This window comes from Ranitomeya imitator, chromosome 3 (assembly GCF_032444005.1).
Source record: "Ranitomeya imitator isolate aRanImi1 chromosome 3, aRanImi1.pri, whole genome shotgun sequence".
NCBI lineage: Eukaryota > Metazoa > Chordata > Amphibia > Anura > Dendrobatidae > Ranitomeya > Ranitomeya imitator.
Genome location: NC_091284.1, coordinates 32,295,012 through 32,312,139, shown reverse-complemented (window position 1 = coordinate 32,312,139; position 17,128 = coordinate 32,295,012). Strand labels below are relative to the sequence as shown.

Genomic DNA, 17,128 nt, shown 5'->3' with positions numbered 1-17,128 from the left:
TAAGTGATTTAATAGTACAATTAGGAATTAATACTTTTTAAATGTTACTATTATTTTATACATTTTTTTTGAGGATTTGACAAATTGGTGGTAACTTACGCAGCCAAATGTGATATGCCCAAAAAAGGGGGGGGGGAGGGGAAAGGAAAGATTACATTTCTCCCTTATGAATCTACAAAAAACATAGGCCCTGATTCATCAAGACCAAAAGTTTCAAAATTTGTGACTTTTTGAAGCAATTCCCGCAGAATTCTGGCAAAATTGCTTTGATGAATGGGTCCCATAGCGTATATTATCGGTTTTATTTTCAAAAAAATTTAAAAAATGTGTCCCCTAAAAAATAAATAAAAATAATGGACAATTTGTATTTTTTTATATTTTTGAAATGGAGACAATCCAGAAAGTTTACAGACACTGTACAATCCCACAGATAAACCGCATTTCAACACAAAGTACGTTATCAGACTAAATATAAAAAGAAGACATCTACTCTGTTACAAAAATATATATCCACTCATTGATGCCATAAGATCAAAAATGTTCACAGTCGTTAACTCAGCCGCTATAACTGATGTTTCAGATTGCACCGCGATATGCAATAGTCAATATCTCCTCTATATATTTTTTTCCCAACAACCTAATTTGTGTTGCACCTTATAAGTATACAGGTATGTAAGGTTTTTCTTAAAAAAATATTGAAAATTGTATGTTTATATGCAAAACATGGCCCAGACTGAAATGATCATTAGGACCTATATCAGCTTTAAACATATATACGGTACTTGTAAGAAAATAAAAGAAATAATTACTTTAAAAAAAATTTTAATTACTTAAAAAATTAATTACGGTAGATAAACATTTCTGTATAAGATTTTATTGGCCTATTTTTTCACTCTACTCTTAAAGGATTGAGGTTTGAAAGCAACGATATTTTTATGAGATAAAGTAAAAAAAAAATATATCCGAAAAAAAACCTTAATTTTGTTTTTTTAGGTTTATCCAATTATACAAAAAAAAAAAGTTTGAAAGTCATGTCAGGTACGGATTTAGTTTTTTGTTTTTTTTACATTTTCAAGTAATTAAACTTAGATATTGTAAACTGAAAAGCTGCCATTCATGGCTTTCAAAATAGCTTGAAAAAAAATAATATATATATATATATATATATATATACTGTATATACACACACTCATCGGTATATAAAAAAACCCTCAAGTATAAAGTTAGGAGTTGTGCATTTATAATCAGACCAAGAAACAAAAAAAAACTTAAAGGGGTATTCTAATCTCCAATATCCTATCTCAAAATGTAGTGGGTGTAATAATAATAATAGCAAATACCTCAAATTAGAAATGTAGTATAGTTCTTCTGATTTGCTACATCTTTCCTCATGTGTAAACATTGCAAGACCTTAGGTGTCCATGGTTATGACCAAAAGCAACTAACTGTCATTTTATGAATGGTCGTAACCATGGATACCTAAGCTACTGCACTGCCCTGCACATGGGGTAAGTGACATTGTGAATCAGAAGAACTATACTACATTTATAATTGGAGGTATTTGCTAATGTTGTTATTATTACACCTATTAAATATTGGGTATTTGTTAATATTATTATTATACCTATTACATACTAGGTATTTGCTAATATTATTATGACACCTATTACATATTGGGTATTTGTTAATATTATTATACCTATTACATACTGGGTATTTGCTAATATTATTATTATTATTATTAATAATAAACCTACTACATATTCGGATAGGATCTTGAAGATAGGAATACCCCTTTAACGTCAGGTTTATACATGGAAGGACTAGTCGATAACATGAGGATTCAAGAACCCCAAAAGAATGAGATTTTGAGAGTTCTCCCTTTTTCTGTGATTTCATATTAAAGGAGTTGGGGAAAAAAGAATCATCACAAAAAACACAACTGGGACATGATCATGATACAAATACAGCAAAACAGTGGCCAAAAATGCAATTTGTAAAAAAATTTAAAATAAAAATTACATATTTGGCCAATGCAGTAAAAAATAAATCTTCAATGTAAATCGGGCATAAGGCGACCAACTGAAATAGGGCTCCTGAATTGTGAAGTGACACATTGTTTGGTACCCGCTCCTGTTAAAGGGTGTAACAAAAATTTGCTAATTATCCGAACTGACAAGACAATTTTTCTGTTGTGAAAATATATGAAAATGACTCTGATTGGTATGTTACTTTTTTTTTTTTAAAGGCAATATTTTATGACTCAATTCAATGGAAATTCAGCCGTATAACAGTGGACGGATTAGTATGATAATTTGATGTTTTTTGATTTTTTTAAAAATTATGGTAGGTAATGTCTAACTCTTCCCATAATAGATTTGGTCCCCAATTGTAAAGTGCTATAGAAATAATAATAATTTTTATTATTAAATGGGCTTTTCTTGCCCATTTGACGTGACACCTAGACCCATCCAAGAATCCATTAGTAATCTGATAGAATAGTTTAACCTACCACCAAAAACAAGTCAGCTAAGACTTGATATGTTTTTAGGATAAAAAAGGGGAACAAAAATAGTAAAATATATAAAACTAAATATTTGCTTCTTTTTAATCAAGTAAATTTAACTAAGAATTACGTAGCAAAGATTTTTTTCTATTTCATTTGTTTTTAGTTTACTTATCCAATCAAATTCTCTTCTGTAACATTACGGAAAAAAAAAGGTAAAAAAATAATAATTGTGAATAATTCTAGGTAAGCAAGTTTCAAATCTAAATGAGATGAGAAAAGGTTTTTCCATCCAGCAGAGCGAATTAAATGCAAAAATTTCTGTATTGTGACTATGAAAATAGAAAAATTACTGACGCGTTTCGAGTTGACAAATCGAGATGCCCAATTAGTAGAAACTAGCACTCATTTTAACAAAGTGTTCCTTAGTTTATTTATGAACATCATGGCGTTAATTGAACAGCTTGTTTAATGGTAAGAAAAAACAATTCTTACTTTATTATTGGGAATTTTACACCCGTGTGTGTCCGCACAGTGGCTGAATTTCCATTGAACAGTGTAACTCTGCAGTCGTTGGCTACATGTTGGGAGTGCACAGTATGTGGATCAGAGCCCTTATGCTTTGGATGATAGCCCTTCATCACATACCTGACTTTACATAAAGACGATGCTGGAAATTTGACCCGATGAATAATAATAATAATTTTAAAAAAAAAGGAGGTACTATTTCAAAATTGCTTTCTCAAAATCAGGATTCTACAAGGGTTGTAAGTTAGGAAAATGAAACTTATTTTTAAAGCCTTGTATAGTGCATATTCTACCTATCGGTATGAAAGAAACTTCCCAAAAGATTCATCTTGAGCCAGCGAATTATAGCAGGCGTCACAGCAGAAGGCAGAAGACCCTTTAGCTCTCAAAAGACAAGAATTTAACGGGTCAATTTGATAACTGAAATTAAAAAAGAATCTGCTTTGATAGAATTCCATGAAACAAAAACAAACAAACAAAAAAATAAATACCGGTAAATAAAGATTGCATGACGTTAATGATTTTTTTTCCCCTCCATAGCTCTGAAATCTGGATTCTCGTTAGTTTGTATAATTAAGGGACGTTCAAGTAAACTGTTCTCATGCACCAGATTGTACAAAAAAAATTGGTACAAATGGAACTTTAAAAAAAAAAAGAAGAAAGAACCCAAATTCTTTCAAGAGTTTGACATCCGGGAAAAGGAGATGAATGTTTTTTTTTCTAAGGTGACCCAAAAGAAAAAAAAAAAAAAAGAACGAAACAAGAGAGTCTTTGCGCAGTTTTTGTATCATTTCAATGTTTTTGGCAATCTTTTTTTTTTCTCTTTTCTTTAAATTATAAATGTTGGAATTCAGTAGAAAAAGGTAGCTTTGATTTGCATTTTGTTGTATCAGTATTTACAAGCTGTTTTCTTGTTGTTATACCAGGGTGTAAGATTTTGTGTAAGGGTTATTTCCTTTCAAGTGGCCCCGGGAGTCCAGCAGTGATTCCTGTGAACTGCTTATTTTAGCTGCCTGTCCAAGCTCTGATGCCTCTCGTGGAGGCACCGGTGCAGCCGCCGCTGCCCCCGCACTGGGCTGCCACGACTGTACTTCACGTGCTGAAGGGTTTTCCATGGGTATTGGTTCCAAAACTGTGGGTCGCTTCAAGGTTCGGCTTTTCTGAGGTTCCAAGCAAGCCTGCCCTAAACCCAAGTCTCTGCTAGTTCCTGAAGCACCGCGATTTAATAAAAAGTCCATTCTAAGGTACGGCGGCAAGTTCATCACATCACCTTAAGAAAAGGAAAAAAAAACATAAAAAAAATGTGAATGCATAATAAATGTGCAAGTAACACTACATTAAACAATCTACGGTAATAAAAACATGTATTTTTTTAAACAGTTTCTAAAATATTTTTTCTAGATACAGCGCCACCGTAGTCTGTAGGAGGTGTGTGGTATTGCAGATCAGCTCAAGTAAATCGGATAGGTTATATAAAACCCATCTCTGAGGGTGCAGTTTGGATGTAAAGAAGCCCCGATCCAACCAAAACTTAAAATAAATGTAGGACCCTCTCATATAAAGTGATCAACTCTTCCCATAAGGAGAGTAAAAAGAGAAACTCCTGCGAATTTACATTTTACACCTGACCAGAAATACTTACCAACAAGGAACTTCTTCAAATTGAAGGCTCTACCTTGATGCAATCTTTTTGCAAAATATACATACACCTAAAAATTCACACACATTCTGCTTCTAGTTACTACTACATGCAATCTTTTTGTTTTTTTTAGACATGTGGCTTTCTTATTTTACACGTAATGCCCACTTATAGACAAAGTTTGGCTAAAAAAAAAATAACAATCCGCGCTGTACTCACCTTCCAGGGGTCTACCGGCGAGTCTCCGCCACTGCTCCCAATGTCTGAGATTGGCTGCCATGATATCAATGCAGCCAATGAGAGAGGAGGTTCTGTTTGTTATGATCTGGTGGCCTTGGAGCAGCATGAGACGTACTCTGGAGAAGGTGGTCCCTGTACTGACCGCAAACCCTGAACCTAGCAGCGCAACTAGAAGTAGCCGTGGGAAGTACCTAACACTCCCTAGACCCCTCGGCACAGCCTAAGATCTAACTACCCCTAAAGACAGAAACAGGAAACCTATCTTGCCTCAGAGAAAATCCCCAAAGGATAGATAGCCCCCCACAAATATTGACTGTGAGAGGAGAGGGAAATAACATACGCAGATATGAAATCAGATTTTAGCATAGGAGGCCATACTAGCTAAAAAGAAAGAATAGAACAGAGTACTATGCGGTCAGTATAAAAACACTAGAAAATATCCACCGCAGAAAATACGGATCACCACATCTGACTAAAGACATAGGGGGTATATCTGCATCTCCAGAGAAATAGCTAGGCTGCAAAAAATGCTTCACAGACAAAGCTGGACAAGACAATCATGAAAATGCACAGAACTATAAGGTCCACTGCAGGTGGACAGCAAAAACAAAGCCAGGACTTATCTTTGTAGAAAAACACAGCAAACTGGAGAGACCAGCAGGGAAGTGAATCCTTCAAGAACAATGGACAACTGGCACTGACTAAAGGATCCTGCAAAGCTATATACCCCAGTCAGTTTTGCAATTAGTAGATACACCTGTCCACTCCTGCAGTCCAGGCACAACTGCATTACCCTCTACAACCACCGGAGGGAGCCCAAAAGCTGAATTCACAACATCTGTCTCACTGATTGGCTACTGTCAATGTGACATCAGCGCCACAGCCAAGACCAGAACCGGAAATAAGTAGTGTAAACCCTTATTTTATTTTTTTACCAAACTGAAGCCAAGGCAGAACATTGTCTGAAAATGGACAACCCCTTTGAGACCTGTGGAAAGGTAAGACAAAATGTTATCAATCTTTACTTGGGGCAAAAAAGACCCAGACCCACCATGGATTTCAGAGGGTACAATCAAATCATTAAATCCACTGTGGTTCGGGTCACTTTAGGCCAAGAGGGTCTGGGTCTTGCGGCTCTATATTATGAATTGAAACCAGTCTTATAGTTGTGTGAACTCTAGAAACATTGATTTATTTTTATTTTATGAACCATAAACCGTAATGGGCCAACCTATAACATTTTCAGTACAGCAAAGCAAACAGATCTGCAGGAACCAGGTCCTGTGGCTACATCGGCAGTTGTTGGCCTCCGGACCAGAGCCCTGAGAACCTCCTTCTCGCTGCCCGACACGTGTTCTGATTAGCAGCCCGATACGATGTCATCACATGGGTGACATCGCACTGTGTGTTTTCATTTGGAGAGACATGCGAGATGCCGGCAGCTAGAAGGTTTACAATGCTCTTGGTCCGGGCGACTACAGACGTGGATGCTGCACCCGAGTCCTTGCAAATCTTTATGCTCAACTCTAGTAAAAACAAGTATTCCCCTTCCTCTACTTTTTCCTAATTCTATAGACCTACCCCCAACCCTAAAGATAAGCAACATAGGGATGGCTTAAAAACATTAAAGTCCCAGTGTGGCCAATTAAGAATTTTGTATCTCGACAGAAAATCTTGTCTTTTGGAACATGTAGGGGTTTAAATAATAAAACAAAAATTTGGGCGAAAAAGAAAACATCAAAACGTTGCCCCCATGTGAAAGCTAATAGAAACCAGTACGAGAACACTCTGCAAACACAGATGAATTGTCAGAAAAGTATCACTGCTAAACACCAACTAGTAGGGTGTGAATACTTCAGAATTATGGAGAATCAGGCCGGCGTCACACTCAGCGTATGAAAATACGGTCCGTTATTTACGGCCGTAATACGCAGAAAAGTCCCCAAAATAGTGATCCGTATGTCATCCGTAGGCAGGGTGTGTCAGCGTATTTTGCGCATGTCATCCTCCGTATGGCATCCGTACTTCGAGATTTTCTCGCAGGCTAGCAATACGGACATACAATGGATCCATGGGCTCAAATAATCGTAAAAACATATATACTGTTATATATATATATATATATATATATATATATATATATATATATGTCAGTGAGACACATATATATATATTAATATATCATACAGCGCTAGATAGCTTAAAAGCCGGTGACAGCTGTCCAGCGACCAAACAGCAACGCTGCAGCGATCGACATCCTTGTCGGTATCGCTGCAGCGTCGCTTAGTGTGATGGTACCTTTAAGTACTAACCTGAAGGGTGTGAATACTAATGCACTTTGCACTTCGTTAACGCCACGGGTTGATTCTCACTTTGACATTATAGAGCAGCATTTTGAATATGCTATCATTGGCCAAAAATGTTTTAACTACTTAGCATTCGTCAGAGATCCATCACAGAAGAACCTGGGATAACTGGAACGGCATATTCCCAGTAAACGTCCCGTTCATAATGCAAATTGGATTTGCATTTACTATCAATTGCCCTTTTTTTTTTACAGAACTGCTGATACTACGAGGAACATCTTCAGCTGCTGCGCGCTCCCATGAATAAAACAGGATTTATCTGTCCCTTTCTGTTTCCAATTTGTTAAGGCACAATGGAGCTGAGCGATCTTGTTATCCAGACAAAGCTTTATTAAGTTTGGAGCAGGGATCATTGCCCCGCAGCTCTAATTACCTTCTTTCAGCATCGCAACATCTTATTACCGAGGAGAGTAAACCATTCCGCTGTATCAGTTCTGCAAACTAGCGTCTTTCAATAATTCATGGGTTAAAAAACTAATTAGCTGCATAGTGGTAGGTGGAAAAAGAGCCTATTTCCTCCAAGGCCCCGTTCACACTAGCAGTATTTGGTCAGTATTTTACATCAGTATTTGTAGCCAAAACCAAGAGTGGAACAATCAGAGGAAAAGTATAATAGAAACATATGCACCACTTCTGTATTTATCACCCACTCCTGGTTTTGGCTTACAAATACTGACCAAATACTGATCGTGTGAACGTGGCCTAAAGGGGATCTTCTCCAGGGTAAACCCTTATTACTTGGCTCTTTTTATTTCTACTTGTGGTTTTATATGATCCTTTCTTGTGGTCTAGTTTTTCTGTAATTTCTGGCTATTGATCACCAGCCCAATGATGCCACTCGCTTGCCCGTCCATCATGTTCCATACTGTACTGCTGCTGCTGGGAACCCGGCCCATTGCTTTGTCATGAAAATCAGCTTTCTTTTTACCGACCTTCTGGTGGGTTTGTATCTATTCTCAGCATTTTATTTATTTTACTCATTTATATAGTGCCATTAATTCCACAGCGCTTTACATACATTATCGTCACTGTCTCCGATGGGGTTCACAATCTAAATTCCCTATCAGTATGTCTTTGGAGTATAGGAGGAAACCCACACAAACACGGGGAGAAAATACAAACTTCTTGCAGACGTTGTCGTTGGTGGGATTTGAACCCAGGACTGCAAGGCTGCAGTGCTAACCACTGAGCCACTGTGCTCAGCATTCAATCAAAACAGGCAAATCTGCACTTTAATGCAGGGTGAAGGGGAAATCAGTGGTCCCAGCTACTAAAGAGATAGGAGGTAATGGGCAGCTGTAAATTTTATGGCTTGTTTGTTCACACATTGCGTTTTTTTTTCTTCCACCCAGCGTGTTTCTGCCACTGGAGAAACAAAGTACCAGTGGATTTCTGAAACCTCATTCACACGTTGCTTCTTTTTTTCCTGGTAGATTTGAGCCTTGAAAGCATGTTTTTTAAATCTGCAGTGTGTCAAATCTGAAGTGGTTTTCACCAATTCACCTGTTTTTTAGGCAAAAAGTCAGAGATAGATAGAGATAGGAGAATCGATGTGCAGAACTCCACACCATCGGATGGTATTCTGTGACTACTGGACACAGCCCTGTGAATCTTCTTTCCTCTCGGAATTATCGACTCTTCCTTTAATTAGCTGGGTTGGGGCGACATCATCATTGCTGCGTGACCCACAGACAGCGTCACGCCAGCCCAGCTAATCAAAAAAGAGGCTGGGAATGCCAAAAAGTAAGGAGATGCGCAGGTCCCCATCCAGTGGTCACAGGTTACTGATTTGGCCAATGGACCGGAGTCCTGCAAATCGATTTGGCTACCTATATGATTTATCTACATCAGGGGTCCCCAACTCCAGGCCTCGAGGGCCGCCAACAGTGCAGGTTTTCAGGATTTCTTTAGTATTGCATCGGTGGTAATGTGATCATCTGCACAGGTGATGATTCCAACCCCTGTGCAATACTAAGGAAATCCTAAAAACCTGCACTGTTGGCGGCCCTCGAGTCCTGGAGTTGGGGACCACTGATCTACATATTGGCCAACATCAGAATCCAAAATCACAGCTTACGGGTCAACAAGTAACGCTCCCGAAACAATTAGAAACTCCCCTTTTAATGCACATTTGCATGATCCCTACCGTTTTTGCTTTTTGGCTCAGTTGGTACTGTTGCTTGGCAAAAAAAGTTTAAGATCATGCACAGCAATCCATCAGATTCTTTTTTTTTGACGGGCAATGTTGAAAATGGAAAAAGTGATTGTGGAACCCTTGCTGATCATATAGGACCTCCTCAAGACCAAAAATACTCTTGCTCTTACCCCTGACCCACGTGAAGAGTAACTGTACCTGTTGTAATGAGTCGTTGTGCCTGATGAATACTTAGTTATATAGCAGGTCTAAGCCGGCCTTGTGTATTTTTGCATGTGGGGGCCTTTGTTTTGCTTCCAGTAATATATAAAACTGAATAATTGCACACAATCTAGACCTGAATTAATGATATGTCTCTTCCCACTCTGCTTCTTTTCTGGAGTATCCTCTATTAATAGTACCGTCATGTCACTACCACAATTACAGCCCTACTACCCTGTGTTTACTATGGAGCGAGCTATAAATACCCGCCGCCAGCATATCCTGCAGTAATTATTTTTCCATGATGAAACTTTAAAGTCATTTTCTCTGACGGATTTCTTTGTGAAATGTGAAAATGAGATTTTTTTTTTCTCTCCTTTTTTGATATTGGAAAACAGATTAGTTTAAGCTTTTAGGTTTTTCATCATTATTCACAGATCTTGGCGTGATCAGAGGCTGAGAGCATCTTCTATAAGACTATCCTGAGTGTGCTGGAGCTGGGTCCTCACCTTCATGTGGGACTGTAGGCATAATGAGTGACGAAACAAGTATCAAAAGGCATAAGAAATGCTTTATTGTTATTTGTGACTAGACTTTTTTATATACATATATTTTTCTAAAATTGTATTTAAAAAAAAAGATGATGAGCAGGGGTGGCACTTGCAAAGAAAAGGGCGGACATGGTTGTGGTGTTATAAGAACACAGGAGAGAGTCAATTGGTTGTGAAATGATCCGTACATGTAGCCATGTATATACAGCTCCTATCTAAAGAAATGAATTATGGATACATGCTAGAAGAAATTCTTAGTGGGGTCCACACGAATAACCATAATAAACTGAGCCACAATCGTCTGTTCAGAACCAAGAACCGAGGCTCCTCCAGTTAAATAAGTTTTGACTTTTGATAACCCAGTTGAGGCAAGATTCATTGAATTTACGTTTGCAAGGGTATGGCACCTGTATATATGACCATTCAGTTGACAGCTATCTCTCCCGATTCCCCCATAAACCAGAGGGCTCGGCCTTGGTGAACACTCCTGTGTTTCCTATGAGAGCTGCTACCAAACCCCTCTGGCAGAGCCTATTCTCTGGGATAGAAAAAATAGGCGTTGGAAACCCAACCGGAAGTATCCTTCTCTCCCTCAAATTCATGTGTATGGGGAGAGGTGGGAGGCCCCTATACATATCGATCTATCGGTGGATTTGGCCAACTTTAGTCTAATATGTATGAGGTTCTTAACTTGAAGAACCTGGTCTCCTTATATGGTGCAGAGGCACCTCATAACGTATTGGTAATTTCAGATTATGTAGAAGAACTTTATATTTTACTTGTCTTCTCATGTGGTATAAAAGGGAACCTTACATAGTACAGGGTTCCTCATATTGAAGAGAAACCTCATAAAGTACAGGTCTCCTCAAACGATGTAAAGGAACCTTAGATAGTGTCTCCTCATGTAGTGAAAGAGAAAATTCGTAAAGTATTGCTTTCCTCACATGGTATATAGAGGAACCTGATAGAAAAACTAGTCTTATGTGACGTAGAGGAACCCATTTAGTACTGGTCTCCTCATGTGATGTAGAGGATCATCCTCTAGTACTGGTCTCTTCATGTGATTTTGAGGAATCTCATCTAGTACTGGTCTTCTCATGTTCTTGTCTCCTCATAAAGTATTGGTCCTTTCAGATGATGTAGAAGAACCACATATAGTGCTGGTATCCTCATGTAATGTTGAGGAATCTCATATAGTACTGGTCTCCTCATGTGATGAAGAGGAACCTCATATAGCCCCATTCCCATAGAATGTGAGTCCGCAAGGACAGGGTCCTCTCCCCTCTGTACCAGTCTGTCATTGTAAACATGTTTACTGTAAACGATATCTATAACTCTGTATGTAACCCCTTTCTCATGTACAGCACCATGGAATTAATGGTGCTATATAAATAAATAAATAAATAATAATAATAATATAGCACTGCCCTCATGTGATGCAGAGAAATCTTATCTGGTACTGTTCTCGTGTGATGTAGAGGAATATCATTTAGCAGTGGTCTCCCCGTGGCCCATGTGATGTGGAGGAACCTCATCTAGTACTGGTCTCCTCATGTAGAGGAACGTTATATAGTATTGGTCTTTTCATTTGCATTAGATGAACCTCATAAAGTACTGGTCTCCTCAATTGATGTAGAGGAACTTCATCTACTACTGGTCTCCTTGTGTGATGTAGAGGAACCTCATCTAGCACTACTATCTTCATGTGATATAGAGGAACCTCATCTACCACTGGTCTCCTCAAGTGATGTAGAAGAACCTCATGTAGTACTGGTCTCCTCATGTGATGTAAAGGACCTTCCACATAGTACTTTTTCGTGATATGGTGTACAGAGGAACCTCTCATAGGCCATTATTACTGTCCTTCACTGAGACATCTCAGAAGATAAGTAGAATCAGAACGTTAAGCACCAAGACCATTTCTAAGCAACCGGTTTAAAAGACACTAAAAGGGTTGTCCAACCCCATAACACTATTTCACAAAGAGATGCTAATTGGCTAAAATAAAAAGAGTAAACTAGCCTTAAAAGCTCCCGTGCCAACATATCCCTGGGCCTCTACGGGTCTCTGTTAACCAACATGACATGGCATGTAAACATGACTGTTGGTTGTTATGCTAACGCCTCGTTATTGCTGCAGACAATGATGGACTGCAGTGGTTGTCATGTTGACATGCCATTGCTGCAGCTAGGCATCTGGAAACTGGTCGTGGCCAGAGATTGGCAAGGATCAAGAGGTGATCAGTAGTTTGCATATACTGTATGGACAAACCCTTTAACTATGTTCTTTGCATCAATTCAATACTTCTCATTACACAAAGTTAGGCCATGAATGAGTTAGTAATGTCTGGGTTATAAATGGTCATTCAGAAAAAATAATTGAAAATTCTGTTAAAAACAATAATGATAATTCTAGACTTTCGAGGAGCAGAATATAACTGCTTACTGTGTTTTACAATGAGCTGGAGAGAGTAAGCAATGTATCACCAGGGCAGGCGAGCCAGTGTGCCATAACAAATACTGAGTTATTACATGTGATCATAAACTGCTTCACGAGAGATAGAGCAAAAAAAAAATCCTGTAATTCTAAATCTGAAGATAAACTGACTTGTTATTAAGTCGAAGAAAGCGGCGAGAGACGGAGATTAGCTTGGAATTTTCGAGATATTAAAACCATAATTTTTGCATTTGATATTAGCAAGACGAGAAGCGGGAGACACGTGATGCCTCGATAGATTAAGTTTTCTTGGAACGTTCACATAGACGCTATATATCTCAATGTTCCCAACCTCAAGCAGAAATTAAGACGTCTGAGGACATGTAGCTCTGTGCATGTCCCATTAGGATAGACTGATACCGTCTTAAAACCTAAAATAGTTGGGGTTTCCTCGACTTGTTTAGGAGATCCTCCTCCTCCCCCCATGTTCTGCCTGAACCAGATCTGTGCATAATGCTTATTTAATAATTCAGAATAGAGTCTTTCCTCCTAGAGAACATTACCAAAAATGATTATTTAACAGTGAACGTAGGACTTTATGAAATGAAGCCTATTATGAACCTACATAAATATTTGGGCAGTCTATATTACACTGCAATAAGCCCATGAGGTTGTGATCAATGGGGGATCGCTGGAGCCTCTACAATGTCTATCAAGGTATAACTGGAAGTCCATATTTGCAGCTAACGCATAACCTCTTAATTCTGCCACACAAATTTGGTCCAAAAGGTCAGATCCTCATCGATCACACTTACAAGAGGCCATCAATGTGAATTCCTGGGAAACAAATAAGAAAACACAATGATGGTCTAATGTGCGTTTGGTGGGGGATTGCTGCAACCTCTGCGATCTTTATCCGGGTAAACCTGAATGTTTTTGTACTAGTTGCATCTCATAGATAGGTTATGAATGTGTATTCCTGGGAAACCTGTCCAAGACGTTAAGGCGATATCGAAGAAAACACAATGATGGCCTACTCTGAAGATAGGTGATCAAGTTGTGATTAATCGGGGATCGCTGCAGCCTCTACAATCTTTATCCAGGTAAATCTGCATGTCTGTAAATGCGACTGTAGCTTTGCCTCCTGTGAGGTAGTGACCGGTGTTATATGCGAGGAAATACTCAAGCAGTTGGCCCTCATGCAGCAGCTGCAGTTCCAGCGGCAACAGCAAGAGAAGCAGCTGCATTTCCAGTGGTAACAGCAAGAATAGCAGCTGCATTTTCAGCGGCAACAAGAGCGACACCAGCAGCTTCAGTGGTAGCACGAGGAGCAGCTTCAGCAGCAACCGCAGCAGCAACCACAGCAGCTGCAGTTTCAGTGGCTACCACAAGAGCAACGGCAGCAGGAGCATCAGCAACGGCAGCAGGAGTAGCTCCAATTGCAGCAGCACAATTACAAGCAGCAGCAGAAAACGAATGAGCTGATCCTGCAACAGATTGTGGCTCTGCAAGAGCTCTGCAAGAGCAATCACGATCCGTTCTGAGGCCTGCTGCAAAGTCCGGACAGCACTGAGGAATTTGAGTCCTGAGGACGATATGGAAGCCTTCCTCATCGTGTTCAAGACCATAGCAGAGCGGGAGAGTGTGCCAATGTCACAGTGAGCTTAAGTGGTGGCCCCCTTCCTGACGGGAGATGCCCAGAAGGCTTACCTGGACCTCAGTCGAGAGGATGCCCTGGTCTATGAGAAGCTGAGAGGTGAGATCCTTGCCCAACTGGGGGTTAACACATATGTACGTGCACAACGGGTATTCCAGTGGTCTTTTGTGGAGCCTTGTCACGCCAGGTCTCAGGCATATGACTTGCTGCAGCTGGTAAAAAAAATTGCTCCAGCCTGAGACCTTAACTCCTTTCCAGATGATAGAAAGGGTGATGGTCAACCGGCTGGTGAGGGCTCTGCCAGCAGTCATACAGCGTTGGGTGAGGCAATGGGACCTGGGCACTCTGGACGAGGTGGTTGGACTGGATGAGCGGTAAACAGCCAATCAGGACTTTATACGGGACACTGCTCTGCTTCGGCTGTCACGTAAGGCCCCGCTAACCCAGGAGCCGGGGAAAAGTCCAGGACCCTCCACTGGGGCCAATCAGGACTGAGCCCATACTAAGTATCCCAAAGAGAGAGTGACAACAGACCTGTGTCCCATAAATTGGCCCCAAGGTCCACTTGTGCCGCAGCTATTAAGTGTTTCGGTGCCAAGGGCCCGGATATGTGGCTGCCAACTGCCCCCTAACAGCTGAACCCATGGATTGCGGGGGTATACTCGCCGAGTGTCTATGTACGCCCAGACCGTCTGCACCGCAACTACAGTCACCACCGGCAGAAAGCCCCATTGTGCCAGGTATTTATCAATGGGCAACAAACGGAGGCTCTCTTGAACTCGAGGAGCTTAGTGACTCTGGTCCACGGGTCCCTTGTTGCCGGGGACAACCTCAATGGACGGAAAGTGGGGGTGGTGTGTATCCATGGGGAACTCCGAGAGTACCCAACCACGGAGGTTATTTTTTCCACATCGTGTGGAGAAATCAAACATGTGGTGGGAGTGGTGAACACCCTTTCATATGGGGCTGTGTTGGGAAGAGATTTGCCCTTGCTCTGGTCCCTGTGGGAGACCAGGGTTAACCCTCCCAAGGTAAACGTTATTCCGGGCGCAGAACCCGAAGATCCCGGAGTCAGGTACACCTGCCGTAGGGGTCGACAACCTAGGGACAGAGTGTAACCCAAATAGGTTTCCCCTAGAGGTATTGGCAGGAGAGGTTGAGGAGACCCCACCGATCCCCGAGCTGGAAGAGTACCCTTTTAAGATCGGGATGGCGCAGCTCCAGGATCACACCAGGGCACAGGCACGAGAAAGGGTGGTGGAAATAAATGGGGTGGCTCAGCACCCGGAGGAGAAACGGTTTTTCCTCACATGGCTGTCCACCAAGACTTATTGTATAGGGTTGATAAAATCCGAGATAAAGAAAATCCAAGAACGCATACTGCAGCGGTTCTTTTGGTCCGGAGTGTATGCGGCGGTACAATGGTATTGTGATCGTGTCCCGAATGCCAACTAACCACACCCATTGCGAAGTTCCAGGGTCCATTGGTGCCTCTACCCATCATAGAGGTACCCTTTCAGCAGATAGCAATGGATTTCGTGGGGCCTATAGTGAAATCCGCCCGGGGCCATCAACATATTCTGGTCGTAGTGGATTACGCCACGCGGTACCCAGAGGAAATACCACTTCGCCACACCTCGGCAAAACTAATCGCGTATGAGCTGTTTGCAATGTTTTGTCGCCTTTGGCTACCAAAGGAGATCTTTACCGATCAGGGGACTCCTTTTATGTCCAACGTGACCAGGGAGCTATGTAAGCTGCTCCAGATCAAATAGCTACGCACGTCGGTGTACCACCCACAAACCAACGGGAGGTGGAGAGATTTAATAAGACCCTTAAAACCATGCTTAAAAAGGTGGTCTCCAAGGACGGGAGGGATTGGGACATGTTATTAACTTATCTAATGTTCGCTATCTGCGAGGTACCACAGGCATCGACAGGTTTTCCCAGTTTGAGCTATTGTATAGCAGGAATTCGAGGGTGTTGCTCAATATAGCCAAGAAGACAGGAGAACAGGAGCCAACTCCCCATCGGAGTGTGACTGAGCACATGGGCAAGCATGCAGGACTGGATTGCGGGCATCAGGCCCATAGTCAAGGAGCATCTGTTGGATGCCCAGGCCGCACAGAGTCACACAAATAATAAGAGCCACGGTCAGAACCTTTAAAGAAGGGGATCGGGTACTAGTGCCCACCACAGAGAGTAAGCTCATGGCCAAGTCTCAAGAGCTATATTAGATACGCAGGAAGGTGGGAGAAGTGAATATCAGAGTGTATAAATCTGGAAAAAGGAAACTCAAGCAACTGTACCATGTCAACCTGCTAAAAGCCTGGAAGGACCGGGAATGTTTGGTCATGGAGGCGACTCCAGTCTTACCGATGGGGAACCTTCTGGCACTGGCCAAGGACACTAGGGGTCAGGTTAAAGTTAGTGATGAGAGAGTATACTTGTTGCTCGGGTGGTCTCCGAGTATTTTGGCGTGCTCGGAGATTTAGTTTTCGTCGCCTCAGCTGCATGATTTGCAGCTGCTAGATAGCTTGAATACATGAATACGTGGAATGCCTGTTTTTTCCGAATTCCCACATGTATTCAGCCTGTCTACAAATCGCAAATCATGCAGCTGAGTCGATGAAAACAGTCTCCGAGCACGCCAAAATACTCGGAGATCACCCGAGCATGCTCGAGGAGACCCGAGCAACATAGCTACTCACCCATCACTTGATAAAATAAATGATGCTCTCACCAAACAGCAGCGACGGGAAGTTCGAGTTCTGGTGCAACAGAATACAGATGTATTCTCAGAGCTGTCAGGGCAGACCTCGGTGATCCAGCATGACATTGTCAATGAG

The 17,128-nt window shown here is 41.0% G+C and overlaps 1 protein-coding gene across 2 annotated transcripts in view; it reads right to left on the bottom strand.

The window, feature by feature from the left end:
• Positions 1 to 3,838: 3,838 nt before the first annotated feature.
• Positions 3,839 to 17,128, bottom strand: part of DSCAM (DS cell adhesion molecule) — a 570,150-nt gene continuing 556,860 nt past the window's right edge. For both annotated transcript variants that reach the window (XM_069760714.1, XM_069760715.1), the window contains exon 33: positions 3,839 to 4,304. In XM_069760714.1, the coding sequence (XP_069616815.1) occupies positions 3,952 to 4,304 (353 nt within the window). In that variant the 3' untranslated portion in view covers positions 3,839 to 3,951. The remainder of the gene's footprint in view (positions 4,305 to 17,128) is intronic.